Here is a 21,339-nt window from a genome sequence, read left to right as displayed (position 1 = left end):
AACTAAGAATGTTTCCCAGAACTTACTCTATTCCACTGCTAAAACTATGTTTCCTATAAATTTTCTTAAGATATTGTAGAGATTTTTGTGTATTTTCTAGATTTTTTTTTTAATAGGATATTACATATGAACCTGGCTGTTCAGTAACCTGATGGCATTATGTTGTGATTGAATAGGAAAATAAAGAAATGTATAGGTAGTCTGGTCAGTAAATGTGCTTTTCTAAAGCTATCATACCTGTGCTTATTGATATCTAAAATATAAAACTGGGATAATGAACATGAGGCCAAGATGAACTAGTTTCATGGTCCTGTAGAAAAATTCAGTAGACACGCTCTGTAGAGCTTATTGAAAATCAGGCTTGTCTTAAAGCAACTGCTGTTCCGTGGTCATATGAGGAGATCTTTTCTCTTCTTTCTTAATGCCCTCTTGGTTTGAATACACACTGTGGATGTGGGAGATCTGGGTTAAATTTACTTAACTGCCCAAAGGCGTTTCAGCATTTGTCACCTCCCAGGACAGTGCTCTGACCATAACGGATATTTGAGGGGTGCATACTAAGTCTTACCCCTTGTTGATGGTGTGCAAGTTGGTGGAAAATAATTAAGATTTTATTAAATCAAAAAGGAGTAGAGAGTAATTTCGATACTAAAAATGCTAATCTAATAATTATAAGAAACCATATCTCTTCACTGCCCACTTATTTTGCATAGAGATTATTGGACATAATTGACGAATGTTCCTTGAGCAGGGGTTGGCATGTGGCCACTCTCCTCAGGCACCCAACCTGCTGGTATAATGTACTGTTTATATAAGGTAGGAAAGGGGCAAAGAGAGGAAAAAATGGCAATACAGCAATAACGTCTAAAAGAAGGGAGTGGCCCCTCCTTGTTTTAATCCTTTTAAGCAAAAAAGCTTAAAAGCATTAAAGCCAGCTCTGCATGCTGTCTGGAGAAAGAAACACCTTCAGACACCTAATTCTCCCCTTCCCTTGCAGAGGGAGCCTGGCTCAGGGACAGAAAAGTTGAGCGCTATGGCTGCATGGCATGTCTCAAGTGTCTTCAAGCCTCGGCTGTGCTATAGAACTCAAGATAATAGTGATATTTCCCATCCCTGAAAGAATGCTGTTAGGGCAACTGCATTCAAACATTGCAAGATGTTCACATACCACAGCAACATTTGTCCTTAAGGCAGGAAATAGACTGATAGTAACATTTGGCATGAGCCTATAGATTTCTCTCCGTTTATCTAGTTGTGGCAGCAGGCTGCATGTTAACTGTAGTGATTCTTTTGAAAAGCAGCATGAGATTTTTTAACAAGATAGTGTAAATAGGGACTTATCTACCAAATGTTGTCTGTCTTTACGCTTCTGCTTTAGAGCTTGTCAGAATCTTGGAGAAGCTCTAGAAGTATAGCAGAAGCACATTTTAGCAGCTCTAAGAATTGTTGGCCTGAAGACACACCGAGAGAGGTACATAAAACACAGGTGTCTGTTTGACAGGAAGAATGCACTTAGTTTAATTGCAAGATATTTATTAAAAGCCCATTGTGGAACAATTATGACCTTGGAGAAACCAGTGTGAGTCTTCTAAGTGATTCTTCACTTTCAATACACAGCGAAATCTGTTTGGCTGAGGTGCTCTAATTTTTTTCTGGATTTTCTCAATGTCCAACTTAACATCTGTAGGGTCACAGGAGTTAAATGAAGCCTGAAAGCAGAAACGGTCATTAAATGTCTTTCATTCTTGCAGTCTAGTGGCTGGATTTCTCATGTAGCTATACATGCAGCCTAACACACGTGTTTTAAAACCTCTCAGAGGTTGCAAATACAGTTATATTGGGGGGCTGTAGTGATATAAGCCAGGAAAGCAGAACTAGAGGGGCTTGCTCTACTGTGACAGGAATTTGAAATGAAGTGATTGGTGATAGCCTATGCTTCATATGTTTGTATGTAGATCTATAGAAGTTAAGAATAAGTTTCTTAAAGAAATAATGACAAAGTTGTTTGGAATTTGAGGTCAGACTCCTCCAGGGTCACTTGAAAGTTCCAGTCCATACTGTGTCAGTATCTGAGTGGGAAGTTCAACCATTCCTCCACTGCTTCCCCCCATGACCCTACCAGACTGCCTGAGCGGATGACTTTGGACAGCAGCTCTTACCCATCTGCACAATAGGGTACAAATTTATTAGGGTGAATTAGAGGGGGAAACACAACATCTGTGGTCCATCTGATCTTCTGGCATAAATCCAGCACATAGAGAACTATTCTAGCCCCCAGAGGGAAAATTTATCCTAAGTCAGATGTTGCAATCCTGTGGTCGTCTTACTGGTTTGTGTGTGCATCAGTTTTACCTCTAGCCTCACCCACACCTCCTGAAAGAGTTTAGTTAGTTGTCTTTCCTTAGTGAGTGTGTAGTATGTACACACTCACTACTGAGAGAAGTGGATTATTGAAGGGAAATACCCAGTTTCAATATATATTTACACATGCAATCTCTACTCTAAAAGAAAGAAGACATTTTTAGCCAAATAACATAAGAAGTTGAACTATTTCTGCAAAGTACAGCTGTCTGAATGGGGATTTTAGCTTCATTCTTCTTACTTAATTTGTCTTTTTGGCAGCTCTCCCGGTCTGGTCTCAACACAACAATAGTCAACTTATGACTGTGATAGACTTGCAATTTCCAGTAAAGCTCTGTCTTTGAGCTGAAATCTCAGCATCGCCAGAAATTTTGTTTTAAGCATAACAAGTGTTAATAGAAATAGAAGGCCTTTTTAGATGCTTTCTTATTTAGAGATTGATGTTAGGTGTTGTCACCTTGGTTACCTTCATCATTGAAGCACAGATGCCTGTTGGCAATAATGCTTGAGAATGAATTAACAAAAAAGTTGAATGAGGCTGAGTGTGTCTGCAAAAAGAGTCTCTTGGTCTCTTAGAGATAGTCGTGAGTATGGGTGGCAGTGGGTATTTCATGGCCTGGTGGTGTGCTGGCTCCTCTGCACATTTCTGTCTGCAGTGCTGCTGATTGCAGCCAGGGATTTCTGTGGCCTTCTGCTATGGGGACTTTCTCTAGGAGAGGTAATTATACGAGATAATGTGAATATTTTATGGTGGGTACAGGAGGGACAACTAGAGCGAGAGCTTGGATAGGTCAGGATTTGCAGTAAAGCTCCCCTGAGGGAGAAAGGCTAAAGCTGTCAGTGCACAATTGTTATTTTTTATTACTTATGTCTACGCCCTTCAGAATGAGACTAAGGTCTTGATAGGCCCACGGAGACTAACATGTGAATTTTATCTTGGAGAAATTGCATCTAGACAAAAGTTAATAAGCAGCAACAGAACAGCAAGCCAAGAGGAGAACTGCAGGAAGAAGACAAAATAATGTATTTAATTAGAGTAGCTAATGCACAATTATTACATGACATGTTGCCACTAGAAGCACTCATATGTCGGTAAAACTGGAGTCACTGTAATAAAGAATGTCTGCTTTTAATTTTAATGTCATGCCAGTGAAGAGTGCTTTTGCTGCTCGGTTTTGCATATTTTGATTTCAAATTTTAAATTCCATTGGATAATAATACTTTCTAATACTTGCTGATCATTTTCTTGTTCCCCCTCTTACTGAGATGGGCATATGAAAATGAAGGCAGACTCGATCAAGTTTTTTCGGGTGGTCTGCTAAAAATATAGGGAGTTCTTCAGATCCGTATACCATCGGGCTTTTCTTATTCCCCTTTCTCTTTGTTTTTGTTCAAAAACATTTTTTTGGATTCTGCCGTCAATTTCTGTTGTCTCTTACTCTCTTTTCAAGTATGTTTAGGTTGTGTTGTTTGCAAGTGTTTGTTTGCCTTGCATGCTTTAGGGCTTACAGTTGGTGTCTGATTTTCACGTTATTTCCTTATCAGCCTTCCTGGGTGATTTCTGTTTAATTATAAAAGAAGCCACCTATAATTTTGGCAGTGACATTAAGTTGCAAATTGGCATTCAAATTTTTCTGGTTTGTTTGCTTGGGCATGGCTTTCAAATACACATGTACCCACTAACCAAAGCTTCTTGATTTGTTAGTGCAATATTTTCATTCTACAGAGAAACACCATGGTCAGCAAAACAGCCATCCTGTAGAAAATGATGTTTGTTCTCTTGCGATAGCGATGCGAATGCAGGTTAGTATAACTTCAAACACTGTAAAATTGGTGTTCTGTTTTGAGTTGTAGAAATTGCTTCTACAGTTGGACTTTCTGAAATTTTTGTTTTGTTCTTTCAAAAATGCTGCCTACCTTCCATTTTAACAGTAACCCTGTAACAGTAACCCTGTAAGCTGTTAATTGGGGTGACTGATGCCTGTTACATTTAGTTAGAGTAAATTCGTATCTTATTTATCATAATTCTGATAATTATAGTAAAGCTTGTGAGAACCCCTTGTGTCAATGAACTAATATTGCCTATTCTTACAAGGCAATTAAGGAATAATTATACCTGTGTGTGATTTTGTGTAATGATGGATAAAGTGTCCAAAAATGTGTTGTTTTATGGGGAGGCAACTTGCTCTTCAGAAAGCTTCAGAGAATGAGGCAGTTTGTGAACAATTAATAACTTCCAGTCTTTTTAATGTGTGAGAGAATAATAGTCTTTCTCCATTTTACCCAAAATAAAATCTCCAGTGCCTCATTTGAGCTTTTTCTCTGCCACTTCTATGTAAATGGTATTGCCTCCATTTGAAATCTGAATAAACAATACTAGTGTAATAGTGCAATGGAAGTTTTTATTCCACCCTAAAACCATGAAATTCAATGAATTCCAAATTTGTTTTTGTTAGTCCTTGTCCTAGACGTTCATTCAGTGTTGTTTTGGGATCATTTGAGAGTACTGTTCAGTATTTATGATGCATCTGGTGTGTGCTGTCTTTCTTGCTTAAATACAGAACATGGTGAAAAGCTTAGAGAGATGGATCCAATCCCAGCAGTACAGGAAGTGGAACCTCCGCTGCTTGAAACTTCAGCCCCTCTCCCCAGTGCCTAGGTGATAGTTATTTTATTTTATTATTATTTTTAAATAGGTAACCAACTGTTTAAATATGTATGAATGCCAAAAATGTCTGTGCCTGATTTTTTCATCTGCTTATGGGGACTACAGGTTGTGCCACTTTGTTGTATGCCTTATTGTGGCCATGTTCTCATGTTTCCTGTCATTTTTTCTTTTTAGTATCTGCATTGGGGCTAAACTTTATTTGATGAAGTCCTAAAACTGCCAGATGAAGGAAGAGAGGTGAAGCTTTGGGGAATGGCAACAGAAATGCAAAATATAGACCAATCCGAACCAAAACAGATTTTTGTTTCACTTAAAATGTGGGAAAGCTACTTAAGCACTGTAACTAGGAACATTAGCTTTTTGATTTCCATGAGCTCTGGGTGTCAGTTTGAGTCATATCCACAAATATTGGAAATGAACTGAGGATTTTATTATAAGTACACAGTAATAAAATTCCAGAACGCAGAAAAAGTCCTCATTCTGTTTTAACAATTCTTATTCAGGCAGAAGATCCAGTGTTGTACTTTTTCAGTTTAATAATGAATAACATACTTTATTAAATAATTCCAATATTTCCAAAATAGCGAATATTTTCTTTATCAAACTAAAATATCTTGGTACAAATATGAGCTTCTAAATGCTAGTTAATATAAAACCTCTAATGTCATATCTTTTAGAAAATGATTTTTATCTGAAGTAATTCTGACATCCAAATTTTGTGTACATAGTTTAGTCGCATTGATATTTAAGGCATAGATGTCAATTTATTGCCAAATTATGCCTTTCATCAACTTGCTATGCGATGGTCTAACTATGTAATACTTGGAAACAGGGACATACTGCAACTAACTTGATTTCATATGTCAAAATGTAATCTGCTATTAAAAGGTTTCTGTTTTGTTAAAAATATATTTGCCTGGAAGGCTCAGAAGCAACCATCAAGGGAGGAAATGATGGCAGCATACATCTTACCAAGGGTCAATTTTATGTGACTCCTAAAAATGTTTTTAATTGATCTAAGAAATTGTTAGCTTTTAACTTATTGATAAATGCAGGGCTAGGTCACTTTTGCTTGTTCTACTCTTTGCTGGCAGTGGTGTGTGCAGAATGGCAAAAGCACAATAGTTTCCTTCAAAAGGAAACTCTGCAAGGAAGTCAGTTGTGGCAGGAGATGCAAGGAGGAAAAAGACTCCAACCTACTGCATAGTCCTTAGAGTCTGTTTTGATATTTGAGGTAATAGCTAATGTCATCTATTAAAACAGATTGATACTGTTGGTGGGAGGCAAGGAAAAAGGCAGGCAAACTTTCTGGCATTCAAAGCAGTCCCTCCTTGCACTTTATCAATTATTTTAGTAAGAGATTAGGTCGCTCTGCAGATTTTGCCTTGCTAAAGTTCTCAGGGGATCACACTCTCATCATTTGATAAGTGTTTTTCTGAGACTTTTGTTTTTCCGGGCAGAGTTCTGTATAAAAACTTTAAATAACTTAAGTATTCCTTCTCATGGGACGTTTGTGAGCCAGCGCACCTTCTGTTTTTCATTCATATTTGTATCTAGTTGTGTTTGAAGTAATACATAGGACAACTGAAACTGCATCCCTTTATGCAAGAGGATGTGATTGCAAAGATTAGTATGTCTTTGAAAGAAGTCAGATTCCAGATTAGTAGGAGTGAACACAACAAAATGGCCCAGCTTTTGCAGTATCGTGGTTCAGTAGCTTCTTGCCCTTTAGCGTTGGTTTTTGCCAATGACTGGGTAGATGATGCCACTTAGCTGCTGCAAGGTGTGCGTGTGGGATATTTGAGAAGTATCTTCTGAATTTGAACTGAGTAGTGGTTCAGTTTAGGATATCTTCAAAGAATTACAAGCAGCTAAGTTGGCACAACCTGATCTTTTGCTGGTGGATGCAAAACAGCTCAAGTTAACACCTGGAGCTGAGATTTGGCAGTAGTTCTGTGTTCATCTGTGGATATTTGAGGTCTTGCAGACCGTGAAAAAGTGCAGGGCGTTAGCTTTAATGCCATTGCCAGATTCTGTCTTGAAAATATTGCTATCAATTGAAACTGAAGGAAGAAGTTTAGCCTGGAAAGGCTGAAAGTGATTAATTTCTCTGTAATTTTTATAACCTGTTTTTTTTGGTGGTGTGAGTGGTTCAAAGCAAAAGGAGGCAACTCCTCACATCCTGTGTGGCTGAGCCACACAAGTTACTGCTGTGGGATCTTGTTGTGCAAAGATTAGATGGGCTCCAGGAGCAATTGGGTCAAGCTCACAGAGGAGAAATCCCTAAAGGCCTGTGGATTTAACCACAGTCCCCAGGTCTAAATCACGAAATGCCAGAACAAAGGGTCATCACCAACATGATGGTGAGGAATCGCTGTGTTCTTGCTCCATGCTTTTGCTGTTGCTGAGGCCTCCACTTTCAGTCATTTTGGAAGGAGTTTGTGAGCTACATGGACTTTTGGCCTGAGCCCTGTGTATTAACCGCTGCTGTGTGGTCACTTTCAATTTAGCTATGTTGGGGAGGAGCATGAATTCCTCTTCCAATGCTTTACCTGCTTCCTCCCATTGCCTCTTGGGGGAGTAGGGAGGCTTAGCTTGCTTTGCTGTGGCGCTACATGGGCAGTATCGTGTTTAGCTAATGTGTTTATGTGAGTGTGGGCCAAGGAATGTATGTGCTTTTTACTAAAGTGTATGTGCCGAAATATACTGGGGGAGAGGAGAAAAAAAACAAAACCAGAAAGACCCATTCCAGTGGGACACGCTTGAACATCGAACAGACATGTCTCTAGCTTGATATGAAAGAATTACGTAATATTTGGAATTGGATTAAACAAAAGAACTCCATGAAATTATAACAATTAACAAACATTGCATGTGATTTTCAGTGGTGTATTAGGTGTTAGCTAATATTTAGACTTGGGTAATAAAATGTGAGAGAGGATTGAAAACTGATTACAATAACCCCATTGTTGGAGTGTTTGCTGTTGTTTTGTGCTCTGTCGTCGACCACCTAAGCTGAGAGAAATCTCCTGGCTCTTATTTGTTTTCTTTTCCAGTGATATTGAGATTTCCCGAGCTCAGAGCCCAAAAGCTGTTGATGTACTTGCCAAGGAGATAGGATTGCTTACAGATGAAATTGAAATCTATGGCCAAACCAAAGCCAAAGTGCGTTTGTCCCTGCTGGAAAGGTTAAAGGATCAACCAGATGGAAAATATGTTCTCGTTGCTGGGTAAGAATGCAGAGTAATGTGATTAATGTACACTCTTTCCACTCATAGTAATATAAACATGCAACTTGTATCTTTTTAATATCCTACAAAAGAAAGACTGCCGAATGTTTTGTGCTCTATGTCACTCGCTTCACAGGCAAGCAGTTTTTGACATGCAATAACACAACCTGTCTTCTGAAGCAAGTGTTGCTACAGAAGTAGATTGTTCTAAGCTCCCTAAAAGTTGTCTTCAGCAGTGTAGTGTTTTTCCTTTTTTTTATCAGAATTTAAAATGTTTGAGTATTTAAATCTGTGCACATGATGACCGTTTATAAACAAACCTTAACAGAAGTTGCATGGTAATCTGTTGATATTAATAATAAATACTTTTTTTTATTGAAGAAACAATTGCATAGTTAAGTCAGTTATGTTTTTTTTCAGAGATGAGGCCATGTCTCCAGGCGGGCTTATCCTACTCTCAATTCTCACGATTATAGAAAATGCTATGCTCAACAAGAATTATGTGCTGTGCTTATGAATAGCGTTTTTTTTCTGTACTTGCATACACTGTTCTTATTACTTGTTTAATTTATCTGGTTTGTAAAGTAGAAATTCCTTGTTGTGAACAGATATGTGAAGGTTTTCATTAATTTTTAATTTCAGTGCATGCTTTACTTTCCCAAAGAATTGATATAGGTGTATCCTTGCAAATAGAACCTGTCAGGTTTAAGTAGTAGTTTTAGATTTATCCAAAGCGAGGAGGCTGTTCTAAACTGTCTTTATGCACTGATTCATCAGTCAGCATTTTGCAAATTGCTTAAGTACCTTCATGTGGGGAAAACCTGGATTTCTGGCATTATCCAAGATGGAGCTGTTTCAGGCTGAAGACACCTCAGTTTGTCCTTGGTTAGTAGATGTTGGTTAGAAAGCTGGGGCATGCAAATTGTAAAGCTGTCTTTAAAGTTGGTGCTATAGAATTATAGCATATAAAGATGTTTCTGTAGTAATGTGGAACAGTTATTTAGTAGAAGAAAAAAGAACTTGCTCTGCTTGGTTTCCTCCAGTAAGGTTTTATTTTGTATTTTCTTTGCTCAGAGAAGAAAATTAGATTCAGCATTTGATAGTTTGTCCCACAAGGGTTAGCATGGAGGGCTTGGGCAAGATGCCTGCAACACTGGGTCTTTTTCTTCTGAGAGAGTTCAAAGACTGACTTAGAATATATATTTTATAAATGGAAAAAAAAGTGGAGGAAAGAAACTTCAAGGTCTATGCTTTTACCTCTGGTACTTGATCTGATGTGCATATTTCTTGTTCTGTAAGTTGCAGGATCTTCATTACCTGTCCATGAAGCAGGCAGCAATATTTATGCCTAAAACTCCATAGTTAAGTGCAACTATTTCATAATGTTTTGAGATTATGAATATTTGTTGCAAATTCTCATCATCTACTTTATTCCCGGTGCACTAGACATTCCCTTATTGTTCTTCTGAACTTTTATATATCTAAAGATAGTTTTCTTTATGACTTTTTAAAAAGTTGCTACTAATTGGGAAGTCATTAGAATGCAGTCAGGTACAGCTTCTGGATGTATGTAAATCTAGCTAAATGCCTTATCTAATACATGCCTTTTATGTTGAAAAATTACAATTTGATTCACAAATAATGTCACTCAAAAATAGTCACAGAAATGACAACTTAGTTTTTTCTTCCGCCCTCCCCCGCTTTTTATTCTGTGTAGAAGGGCTTGTTTTTCTATTCTTTTTCTTTCTCCCCCTCCTTTTATTTTTTTTGATCTTCCACTTACTAAATGGCTGGTATCAGGGCAACTTGGAGTCCTCACAAGTTATCATGAAGTAGTTAGTTTTTGTGCATTAGCTGTCTGTGTACATGCTCCTAATATTATCCTTTTAATATTATCCTTAAAATTATATTTAAGGATATGTTATTTCATATGGCTTCCTGTTCACTTCAAGCTAAGAGTATACAAATGAAGAATTCCTGTGTATGACATAGAGACTAAGTTTAGTGCATTGGGTTAACTTAATCATGCATTTAAGCATCTAGATAGCGTAATGGGAAACACAGTATGAAGCTTACATCTAAAATTTGTTAGGCTTTTTGTATGATCCATTATTTTGTTTTCAGATGTTCCAGTGCTCTGGCTTTTATCATTCAGTTTAGGTAACTTCACCTCAAAAAAGCAAGAAGATGAATGAAGTAAAGCCTGTGGAATAATAGAATTTGGAAAAATTGTGAAATGTAATGCTTTGTTTTGCTACAATTGTGTTGCCTTTTTAAAATATATATTTTTGTAAAATATAGTAGTACTTCTTTCCTAACAACAATAGATTTTTTTTTGTGATGAACCGAAGAGTAGAAACAAAATACTATTATGTATTTAAACTATTTCAGCAAGATAAAAATTCACAATGATAAATAGTAGTCTAATGCTTGCACAGGCTGTATGATAGTGAATGTCTTATTTTAAGGATGGAATTTTCAGATTTTGAAAATGGAGATTTTCAAGTGTTAGGTTATGTTTGTGTTCACTGTAATTACTGGCCCTTGAGGTGCTTAAATGAAAAGAAAAAAGGCAGACAAAAGAACATGGAGATGATGAGGAGTGAATGGAAAAACTACCATTTTGATGCAGTGAAACGCCTGATAGTTCCAAGTCTTCACTGAGACAGCTTGTCATTATTCCTTACAGAGTTATCTAGCTACTCACTGGAATTACATTATTTGGGTCTTTATCACTCTTTAACAATTTGTAATTGTGAGTTCTTTACTTCTGGCTTTGCTCAGTCTTTTGTGTTTAATAGTGATCACTGTGCTTTCATATCCAGTAGTTCAAGGTGCCTTTTTGAGGATGGCACTGCAAGGTTGTCATAACCTAACCTCCATGAGGACTTATAGCAAACAGAGAAAGATGCAGCACTTTTGTGCTCAGAAATAAGTTTGAGTTGTAGTCTTGAAAGGAGGATGTGTCCAGATGAGTTTGTCATTTACGAGAAATATTTCACCCTTCCTCAGTGGTGAAACTTTGCAGGTTTTCGTGCGGATCGTGCGTGTAGGAATGATGAACTTGCTGCAGTCTTCAAATTTGCCAATACTGACAAGTTAAATATAGGAAACTAAAGGAAAGAACAGTCGCTTAAGCACTACAGTTCTTGCTGGCCTCACCGGAGCCGCAGTAACTGCGAGGAGGTTACAGCTGGTGCAGTGAGTGAATCTTCTCACTGCTTGTTTATTTTTCCTTTGTCAGACGTCATGTAGCTTTCCCGCAGAAATAGCTCTGCTGTAAGCTCGTGTGATGTATAACAAACAAACATAAAGTCTGCATATTCTTATCTCTGTTTTGATATACACAAAGAGAGAAGTTCTTCCCATGTTATGGAAAACTTACTTTGCCAAGGAGCTGGTAACTGCTTGGTAGGTGGCAAAAGAAGTTTTAAGAAGGAAAATGATTGTGGGATTTCTGTGTTTACATTGAAAACATATTAAAGAAATTGGAGGAAGAATGCAAATGTGTTTAAAGTCTCTTGAAGTTCATTAAAATTTAGTGTTTTTAAAAGGTTTTTTTAACATTAGCCATTAGTAGTTGTAATTTTATATTTCTATGAGCTAGCAACAGAACTTGCAAATGTTTATACTCAGTAGTATAGCTAGCAAAAAATAAAAAAGTGGAGCCAGTAGTAACATCTAAATGTCTACACAAAACCTTAGATGGATTAATTTATGTATAAAAACTGATTGAAGTAGGCCAGGTGCAAAAGGGAAGAAACTGAAGCTTTACTAAAGAAATGATTAGAATAGAAACTTGCTCTAATTTTGGTGCTGCTTTTGACTAACATGTAAAACAGAGACTCCAATAACTGCGTAATTTTTAAGATTTATCCTGTAATCTCCAGGCTACTGCTGAAGCTCTCAGAATAGGTCCTAACAAGTCTTCTCAAGTTAGATGAGAATTTAGGGTTAGCTGAATGAGTTATCCAGGCAAATTTGACTTTGCTCAATAGTGTGATTTGCCGGAGTCCTTATGTTTTGTGGATGGTGAGTTAGGTGGAAAGAGACTTAAAAAGACAGGCTGCTGTTCTAAGCTTTCCAGAGGTTTTTGCCTATTCATCCCTACTATGGTGGACCAGTTTTCTTAGGAAAGTGCTTCACGCACGTGCTCTAGAGAGTTAATGGAGGTTTGATTCTTGATTTTCTTCCTCCATCACAACTGCCTTTTAGATATTTTGAGGCTGTAGATATTTATATGAGTAACTCCAGTTCCAAGAGAGCAAAGAACCGTAGGACTTCTCAGAAGAGAGAGAAGAGGTTAAAATGAATAATCTGAGGAAAACCCTGAAAATGTGCATTTTGAAAATTACTGTGGTTTGTTTAAGTCAGGGTTCAGTCTATGCTGACATGCACCTCGCTGTCACAAACAGTTAACGTGCTTGCCAGAATACACTAGTGAAAATACACTTGCCCTTGCGCGTTTTCACCCCTGCTTTTGTGGTTGCTGGTTCCTACAGAATTTCACATTCCCAGTAGGGATGGGGACTAGTGCAGAGTATAAAAATACTGGAAATTCAGCAAAGGGAAAACCAGTCCCTCATAGTTTGATTAGTGAGCTGGGCTGTATTTCATTTTTTTAACCTTTTTTTTTGGGGGGGGGGGGGGGGGGGGGGCGGGTGCTGAGAGGGGAAGGAGGAGGGGAAGGGAGCTTTCCTCTAGAAAATTCCCAGTGCTTTCTGGTTTGTTTTACACAGGCAGGTTATATGAGTGTATATATGAGTGGTATTTGACTGCATGAATCTTCTGGAAGAAGTAGATGTTGCTCTTTATATAACTATTTTCTTTTTTTGTCTGTTGTTGAAGTTTGTGTCTTTTCCAAATTCCTTTCTTACACTGAGTATGAAGAATGTTATCTTTTATTTCACTTGTTCCATGATAGTGTTAAGAAGTGTCCATATTTCTAAGCATGCCAATTGCCAGTCTTTGAGGAGTTAGTCTTCTGCTGTGTTTGAAGCTGCATTTGAATAAATAAGCTAGTGACACTGTTTCAGAAGTCTGTCAAATGTGAGCTGTGTCTGATGTTCAGAGATATTGGTAACCACCAACAGCAGTAGCAATAATAAAAACAGGCAGGAAGTGGTGTTTAGACTGAATTAAAAGGGGACTGACAAGTAAACAAGCAGAAATACAAAAATGAAGGTGGAGGAAATGGGCGCTGCACTCTCCTCTTGCAGTGGGTCAGGAGGAAGCATGGATCAGAAGAAGGGTTAGGTTTAGAAAATGTGTTAGTCTTTTCTGGAGGTTAGGATTTCTTCTTATTTCTTGCTTCTGATGCCCAAATTGTGACAGACAAATGTGATGCAAAGTGATTTCATGTCTAACAGTGGATTTTTTAAGCCTAGAATCCAATGATGTAAAAGATAGATTTGTGACAAGCTAATGTGACAAGCATAAAGCTTTTCTCTTTATGGCCTTTTGTTGCTGTTTTTGGATTTTTGTTTGTTTGTCTGGTTGTCTGGTTTGTCTGTTTTTGGTTTACTTTTTGTTTTTGCTATCCTGCTGGATTCTTCTCCCATCCAGTAGAAGTGCTCCTTGTTTTACCCATTGCCCAGGATGGAGAAGCTTTTCATTTGCAAAATCAGCCATCATTGTCTCTTTGTTACAGTTAAGTAGTGAGAAACACAGAGAGAGTCTTTATATTGAGGTTGGTTGCCTTTTTAAAATACCATCCCTGTTCAGGGAGAGTTTCTCTAGAGCAGACATGGGAATTCCAAGCATGGATGTTTTGAGCTGCTGTGTGGGACGTCAGACTGTGTGTCGAGTTGTCCAACTTGGGCCTTAGATCTGCAAAGGTGTCAAGAAACATAAATGTAAAGTACATGATGGTCAGCTAAGTACAATACCTTTTGTGCCCCGTGTGATTGAAAAATCAGTTGCTGAGGGTTATGATGACATGGAAGTTAAAGAAAGGATAGTTGAGCTGTGCAAACAAAAGCATCTGTTCTCTGGGTTAAAGTATGTTATTATTTCATTCATAGTTTGAGCAGTGGAAATAAAACATCCCATACATTGCTACATAAAACTATTAATACATACTTAGAGCGTTTTGATGGTTGGTTTGCTAATGAAATCAGTGAGACTTCTACACTGTAATGAAAATGTCTAAATTCAATATATTCTGTTTAGAGATTTTTGCCAAAATAATCTTTTCTTTTTCTGCTGTCATAGTAAATTACTTAAATAGAAGACACATGTATATTAGCATTCCAGCCTGAGCTAGGAAAATAACATTGTGGTAGTATTTTTGTGGAGATAGAGTAATTTTATTGAAATTTGTTGTACAAATATTCTTCATTGAAACCAAAAGCCATAAGTTCTAATATCCTTAGCCAGGATGACATCAGCAAAGAATTTGATTAGTCTCTTTTTTCTTTTTTTGATAGAATAACTCCTACACCCCTCGGAGAGGGGAAAAGCACCGTCACAATTGGTCTTGTCCAGGCTCTTACTGCACACCTTAACATAAATTCCTTTGCCTGTCTGAGACAGCCTTCCCAAGGACCTACTTTCGGAGTTAAAGGTACCTAATATTTGCAAACTGTATGACTACTTTCAGTTTAAAATGATGTATTTTTTTAAAAAAATTCCTTAGTTACTTCATTAACTCAGTGGCTTACCTCAATAGTGCTGTCTTGTATTTTTGCTAAGTGCGTACCTACTGCTTGGACACATCTTCCCATCCCAGGTTCATGTGTATATTCATGAACTTATGTGTATTGATAAGACATATAAAACCTACACATGGTGCAAGGCTGTGGCATAAGTTAGGCAAGAAGTTTTCTATGTGCGTGTGCGCCCTCCCACCCACTCTGTTTGTTGAAGATAGTTTAAAAAATGTCTCTAAAAATTGCTGTTTAACTCTTCCTTGAGAAGCAATCCTAAATTCACATATTTGACTTGCAATATCCAAGCCAGAGTAACTGGCAGTCATGGCTATGATGTGGTTGTGTTGGTATGTGATTCAGCTATGTCTGCCTCTTTGGCTTGGCAAGGTATGAGTCTCTTGCTTCGTTCTCAGAGTTGTCTCTCCCAATCCTGGGCTGCTGTCTTTTAGTCCAGAAATCCTACAAGGGCCTGAGGGCCAAGTAAGAGCTAGCCAGAGTTCAAGCCTGTCTTCAATGTTGATAGGAAGTAATACACATATTTTTGTGGGTGTGTGTTGCCGTTTCTCAGCTGAGATTGATGCCTAGCTTGGGCAAGCACTCCCCATCTGCTCCACTTTGCTTTGCTGAAGTTTAAGTTAACAATTTTGATTTCAGCTGGAAGGCTCCGGGTGCTTGGTGCTTCTCAGCCAACACTGGTGCATGTGAGTGCTTTAATATCTCCACTCAACTTTTGCATAGTTACAGTGAACTTACTTGACTATATATTGGGAAGCAGTGGGAAAGGAGCATTCAGGCAAGAGTGTGAAGGTTACATTTGGAAGCAGTGATTGCTGGTAGCTGCAGTGTCTCTCCTCCCAACTGCTGCATGTGCATGACTGTGCCCTAAGCCTGGGCTGGAGCAGTGAGTAGCCCTTATCTGGCCAAAGCCTGGACCAGCCATCAGCTGCAGACTTTCTTTTCAGCTCAGGAATTCCCTTTCACAGTCTGTATTAGAAAGCTAGGAAGGCTGAAGTAATTCCTTTTTATCTGAATGTATGACTGATTTCCTAATAGAAATTAAAATATGAAGCGTATCAATAAAGCTGAATGTTTTACTTTGTATGTTGATGGGGTTTTTTTATCCCATCTGCTGAGAGTCTGGTGTGACCATATGCTTTCTTGCACAGGTGGAGCAGCGGGAGGTGGATATGCCCAAGTGATTCCCATGGAGGAGGTGAGAGACACTAGGGAGAGGGGAGGCAACGCAACACATACTGGGCCCTCTCTGGGAGAGGTGGTGGCCCAAGGGGCTCCTGCAGTATTTGTACATGTTTGCAAAGTGTCAGCTATCACTCAGACGTTTGCTGCACTGTCTATGTGTAAGATGCAAGATAAAGAGCTGACTAAAGATATTTATTTCCTTTTACATCGACATCTTTTTCAAAAGACGTGTGAAAGCGTTACCTTTCAGGTTAAGTAGAAAGAGACCTAGGTCTGGTTGATAGAACTTTCATGTATAGATTTAATGTTAATTTAATGAAGTCACCAGCTGTGGCATTTTTTTTCCTAGCCAGGCTGACCCATTTCTGATAGTGATTCATTTTACCATGAGGCACATCCGGAATATTTTTGAGAGATAAATACCAGAACTTTTGCTAAGCAAGTAAAAGGAAGATAATTTAGTCCAGAAATGGTAATAGAGAGGTCTCCTGTGAAAAGACCTTTTCACATGTGCTGGCAAAGTGAAAGAATTGTTTTCTTTACATTAATCTGCAGCTTTCCCTCACCCTTATGTGAATGGATTTCTGTTAAAGATGGCATTATCCTTAGGTCTCAAGTACTTCTGAAAATCCTATGTTAGCTTTTGAAGTCAACCAGATGGATGTATGCTTTCAAAATACTTTCACTGTGAAAACAGTGATATTCTGACTGAAATCTTCATCCTTCCGTAGTATACAATGTTCAAGGTACCTAATCTAAACAATCCATGCATTTTATGGGCAGACTGAGGCAAGGATTTAGATGAATTTTAGGCTGTGTCTGGTATTTCTTGTCAGTTAGCTGTTGTCAGATCCAGTACTAGGTGGCTCATTTAGCCTCTCTCATTTGTCTTCAGCACACCTAGCTGTTTGTCCAGGGACATAAGTACACTGTAGTTGAAGGTGTTTTTTTTTTCTTCTTCTTCTTTAAAAGAGTAAAGGGGCACAGATACTAACAGCACCTAGATCTTTAGGCAAGCAGGAGGAGAGATATGGGAGGAGGACTTGGGGTTGTCATCCCATCACGTAGTAGGGACAGGATCCAAAGCGGTTCTGTGTGTGGCACCACTACCCTTTCCTCAGCCTTCACCCTGCTGCTTTCAGGGAAGGGTAGAAACTAATATGCAGTGCCAAAGTCTCCTCATTTGTAGGGCACTTGTTGGTTTGAGTGCTTTCTATTGACATATGTGTGTTTTGTGGGTGCTGGAGGACGTGGTGTCAGTACAGCCCACCGGTTGGTTTGCACCCTTCTGTCACCATTAGGGACTGAAGCGCATTACCCGTGTACCACCTGCAGATCTTGCAATTAGGTTTCATTGATAAAGAATCTGACTTAGGACTCACCCAAGCCATTTTGCAACCTGAACTAATGAGGTTGCACTTTGCAAGTGCACAGCTGCTCTCACAAAGCGCTAGTGTAGCAATTATTGATAGTTTTGATCCTCTCTTGCACTTCGGTATGATTATAGTCCAGGGCCTGGGTCAGTTGTGGCTGCTGCCCCCAGGCTGTTAGTACCACAATATCATTAGAGCTGGCCTTCTGTCTTCTTGATCGGATAAAAAGCATGATGCCTATGTAACCCACATCCTCATTCAATCTAGCTCTGCTGATTTCGGGTTTTTTCCACAAAATGTTGATGAGCAAACTTAGTATCAGCAAAGCTTAGGCACAGCCTTTTCTCCTCTAGCTAGGAGAAAGCTGGCATGGAAGCATAAAGCCGGCACACTGTGCTCAGGGGGATTCAGCAGAAATCTGCGCATCTGATCCAGGTCAAATTTCTACTGTGATTTGCACTGATTAGGTATTAATGATGTGGAACCATAGCCCTAGGCTTTCTATTCCAGGATCATTTAGTAAGGAATAAAAAGACCTCTGTGGCTTTGTTGGGCTTTGGTAGTTTACCACATGCACAGGTGAAAATGTCTTTGTATAACTTGTATAACTCAGCAGATTGAGTTAAATGATTTCTTAAAGCTTCTCTTTTGCTGTTTTCACCCAATAGTTCAATCTTCATTTGACTGGAGATATTCATGCTATAACTGCTGCAAATAATTTACTCGCTGCTGCTATTGATGCGAGGATCTTGCATGAAAATACTCAGTCTGATAAGGTGAGAATTATTTTCTAATATCACATGATTTCTTTTTCTTTTCAATTTATCTATAGAATAGTAGCTCCAAATAGAATAATAATTTATTTATGATTTTGCCATGTGTGAATGGGAATTATTGCTAGGACCATTGTATGTTCTGCTGGGAAATAGTTATAGAATATATTTTTATGTCAAATACATTCTCTTAAGGTAGTCTTTAACAATCTTTAAGATGTGCCCAAAAGCTTGTCAACAATAGCTGAAAAAGCTGTCAAGCTGTACAAAATAGTCTAATAAAGGACATTATCTCTCCTTGTTGTTCTTAATTTGTAAACTCCCTTTAAAGCTAAAAGTCAAGGTTATGATGTATTCTTGCTTATGATGTACCCTAAGAGGAGGATGCTATGAGGAAAATAAATGGGATTCTTGTCTTCCACTAAGGATGTGGTGACCTGAACACAAATACAACTTGAATCTTTGGAGAGAGAAGGGTCCTCATTTATTTATTTATTATTTTTTATTTTAGCTGCCTTGATAAAAATGAACAGGACTTGTCCTCTTGGCATGATACAAGTATGCATTTAAGCCTGTTTGCAAACAATATTAGTAGCATGAGTAATAAAACTGGTTGCAATTGAGTTACATTGGCTAAAAGTTTAAAGGAGATTCGAATTTCAGAAACAATTTTTCTGTGAGACATAAACACATAATAATTGGTAATTGATTTTAGACTGCTAAATCACAGGCATTACTGAAAGCTTATCAACATTCTCAGAATTGTTTTTTAAATGGCTAACCAGAAGTCCACAACTTAGTTGGAAAATTCTTACTGGAATTAATCTAAATAAAATAAAACGATCAGGGTTTCATATAAATAGTACTTGGTTGTAAGATTTTCTTGCTTTAACTTGCCGTGTGTTTTTCCTAGGCTTTGTATAATAGACTGGTTCCAGTAGTTAATGGTGTGAGAGGATTTTCTGCTATTCAGCTTGCACGTTTGAGAGTAAGTTGTTAATGTATTTTCTCCTCGATTATAGTGTCTCTTCATAAAACATATTCTCTTATTGCAACTTGTTGCAAATTATTTGAGGTATGGGACTGAGTTTATACAAACTTTCCACAAGAATTTATTGAGTCCAGACTTTTTCTGAAAACATCCTTCCTGCAGTAACAGGATCTGTGTCTGATATTATTTTTGTGAGTAGTATTTTCACTGTTTTCTTCTCTGAAATAAATCAATAATATTTTGTAAATACTGTATCCTTCCTGATGAAATATTAAGGTTAGAGTTTTTGAAATGCTTTTCCTATTATGGTAAAGTAACATAGGAAAACACAGATTTTATGATTTTACAGTATTTTCTGGCTTTGAAAGTTTATTATAGCATATACTTCTGAGAATATATTAAAGTCTATTTGACAATGTTCTCCCCCAAAGGGACAGAAACACATTTGTTTCCATGGTATATCCCATCACGCTTCCTGAATCTTTCCAAAAGAACTTCCTATGCAATTCATATATGAATACCGAATCCAGATAGGATGTTGCCAGTCGTATAAATAAATGGAGAAGAGCACAACCCACTACTCTTGGGGAAGGGCAATTTTGAACGTGAACCTTAAGGATAACTTCAGTGTTCTGCATCCAGTTCCATGATTGTTATTGGCCTTTGAGGCCTGACCAGTATTGCTCCAGAGCCTCTGGACGGCAAAAACTGCCTGCCAAGTGCACAGGGAACTGCCCTGGGAGTGTGAGTGTGGAAAGCAGGAGGGGGGTTTTGTTTTTAAAAGATACTTGCCAGCAACATTCTGAGGTTTTGGGCTGGTCGGTTGTCTGGATGACCCTAAACGAAGATGTGGGTGATGCTTGTTTGCCTCTGTGGCAGAGCAGATCTTGCAGAAGTTTTGAGCACGTTGAGATGTCTTCATTTTGCTCTTGTTCATAGGCTGGTATGTAGGGTTTAAGATGGGGGTGGTGTTTGTGTTGTTCATAGCATACCGAGCATCTCTGTAACAGAGAGAGATTTCTGTCTGTCAAAGGATCTGCAACTGAAAAAAAAAATGTTTATCTTTGTAAAAGTAAGCATGTTACAATTTCCATTACAACTGAATTATTTTGAGTCTAATGATTCTTCATGCATAAAAATAAAATTCAGATGGTAACATGTAGCTTTATGGAGGGGTACATCCTTGTCCAAAAAGGAATATTAAGGTTAAAACTTCTCACTTAGTATGTGATTTGGGTGTGTAAGTACAGGCAGTCCCACACTTTCTTACTAGCTTTTTACTTTAACTCTGGGACTACTCTTCTCATTCCCTTGCTCTTCAGTTCTTTTTCCATTTTTCTCACCTGTCACTGGCCAAAGACTTCCTAGCTTGCCACCTCCCCTTCGCTGCTGACGACTCAAGCTTTTCTTTGGTGCCTTGTGCGTGTCAGGCCTGTGTCTTGCTCTCTGTCAGCTTCTCCCTTGCTGCTTGGGTTGAGCAGAGGTGTCGCCGAGATGGTCTGCTCACTTTTCAGTGCCAGTCCCCAGCTCTCCTGGTGCGTGACAGTTGAAAGCTATGCTGAAAATTTTGCTGCGAGCCTCTGTTGAAAGATGCCTTGTGCAGATGTTATCACTGGGGAATGTAGTCACTAATGTTAACGGGCCCTGTCTAACACATGCACTAAGGAAAAAAAGATACGAGATGCATTATTTGGCTAAGTATGTTGAGTGGGTTTTCCCCTGGGTTTAGGGTGAGGAATGGTGATAAAAAGCATGCCTTTGTAATGAGTTTTGCTCACTTCTTTTTTATTAAAAATGGGGCAATAGAGCCTTCTACAGAGAAGGCTTTTTTCTTTGTAAATCTGTAATTTTTGATTGCTAGCCTTATCCTGCACTGTTTGGATAATGTCTTCCAAAACTAAATTGTTTTATGAGTGGTAGAGCTAATGAAGCCTGGTTTCCTTTGAATTAAATATGATTTTCTTTTCTATACCTTGCTCTAGGCATTAGGGAATAACTCTAGCTTCCAGCCTCTGTTTTTTTGTGAGTCTCGAGTAATCTTGCTGCCCTCCAGTGTGACTCCCTGCTGTAGTATTCATTATCACCCCTTTCTC

At 38.3% G+C, this 21,339-nt stretch overlaps 1 protein-coding gene across 1 annotated transcript in view; it reads left to right on the top strand.

Annotated features, from left to right (window-relative positions):
- Nucleotides 1-21,339, top strand: part of MTHFD1L (methylenetetrahydrofolate dehydrogenase (NADP+ dependent) 1 like) — a 137,680-nt gene that overhangs the window by 17,650 nt on the left and 98,691 nt on the right. Inside the window, exons 9-15 of the mRNA XM_088537067.1 lie at nt 4,088-4,164; nt 4,923-5,020; nt 8,086-8,259; nt 14,688-14,824; nt 16,076-16,122; nt 18,151-18,258; nt 19,169-19,243. Coding sequence (XP_088393193.1) covers nt 4,088-4,164; nt 4,923-5,020; nt 8,086-8,259; nt 14,688-14,824; nt 16,076-16,122; nt 18,151-18,258; nt 19,169-19,243 — 716 coding nt within the window. The remainder of the gene's footprint in view (nt 1-4,087; nt 4,165-4,922; nt 5,021-8,085; nt 8,260-14,687; nt 14,825-16,075; nt 16,123-18,150; nt 18,259-19,168; nt 19,244-21,339) is intronic.

This window comes from Tinamus guttatus, unplaced genomic scaffold (genome assembly GCF_059628265.1).
Source record: "Tinamus guttatus ecotype Peru unplaced genomic scaffold, ASM5962826v1 Tinamus_guttatus_pri_ptg000716l, whole genome shotgun sequence".
In the NCBI taxonomy this organism is placed as follows: Eukaryota; Metazoa; Chordata; class Aves; order Tinamiformes; family Tinamidae; genus Tinamus; species Tinamus guttatus.
The sequence above is the reverse complement of the archived record's forward strand: the minus strand, read 5'-3'. Positions and strand labels throughout refer to the sequence as shown.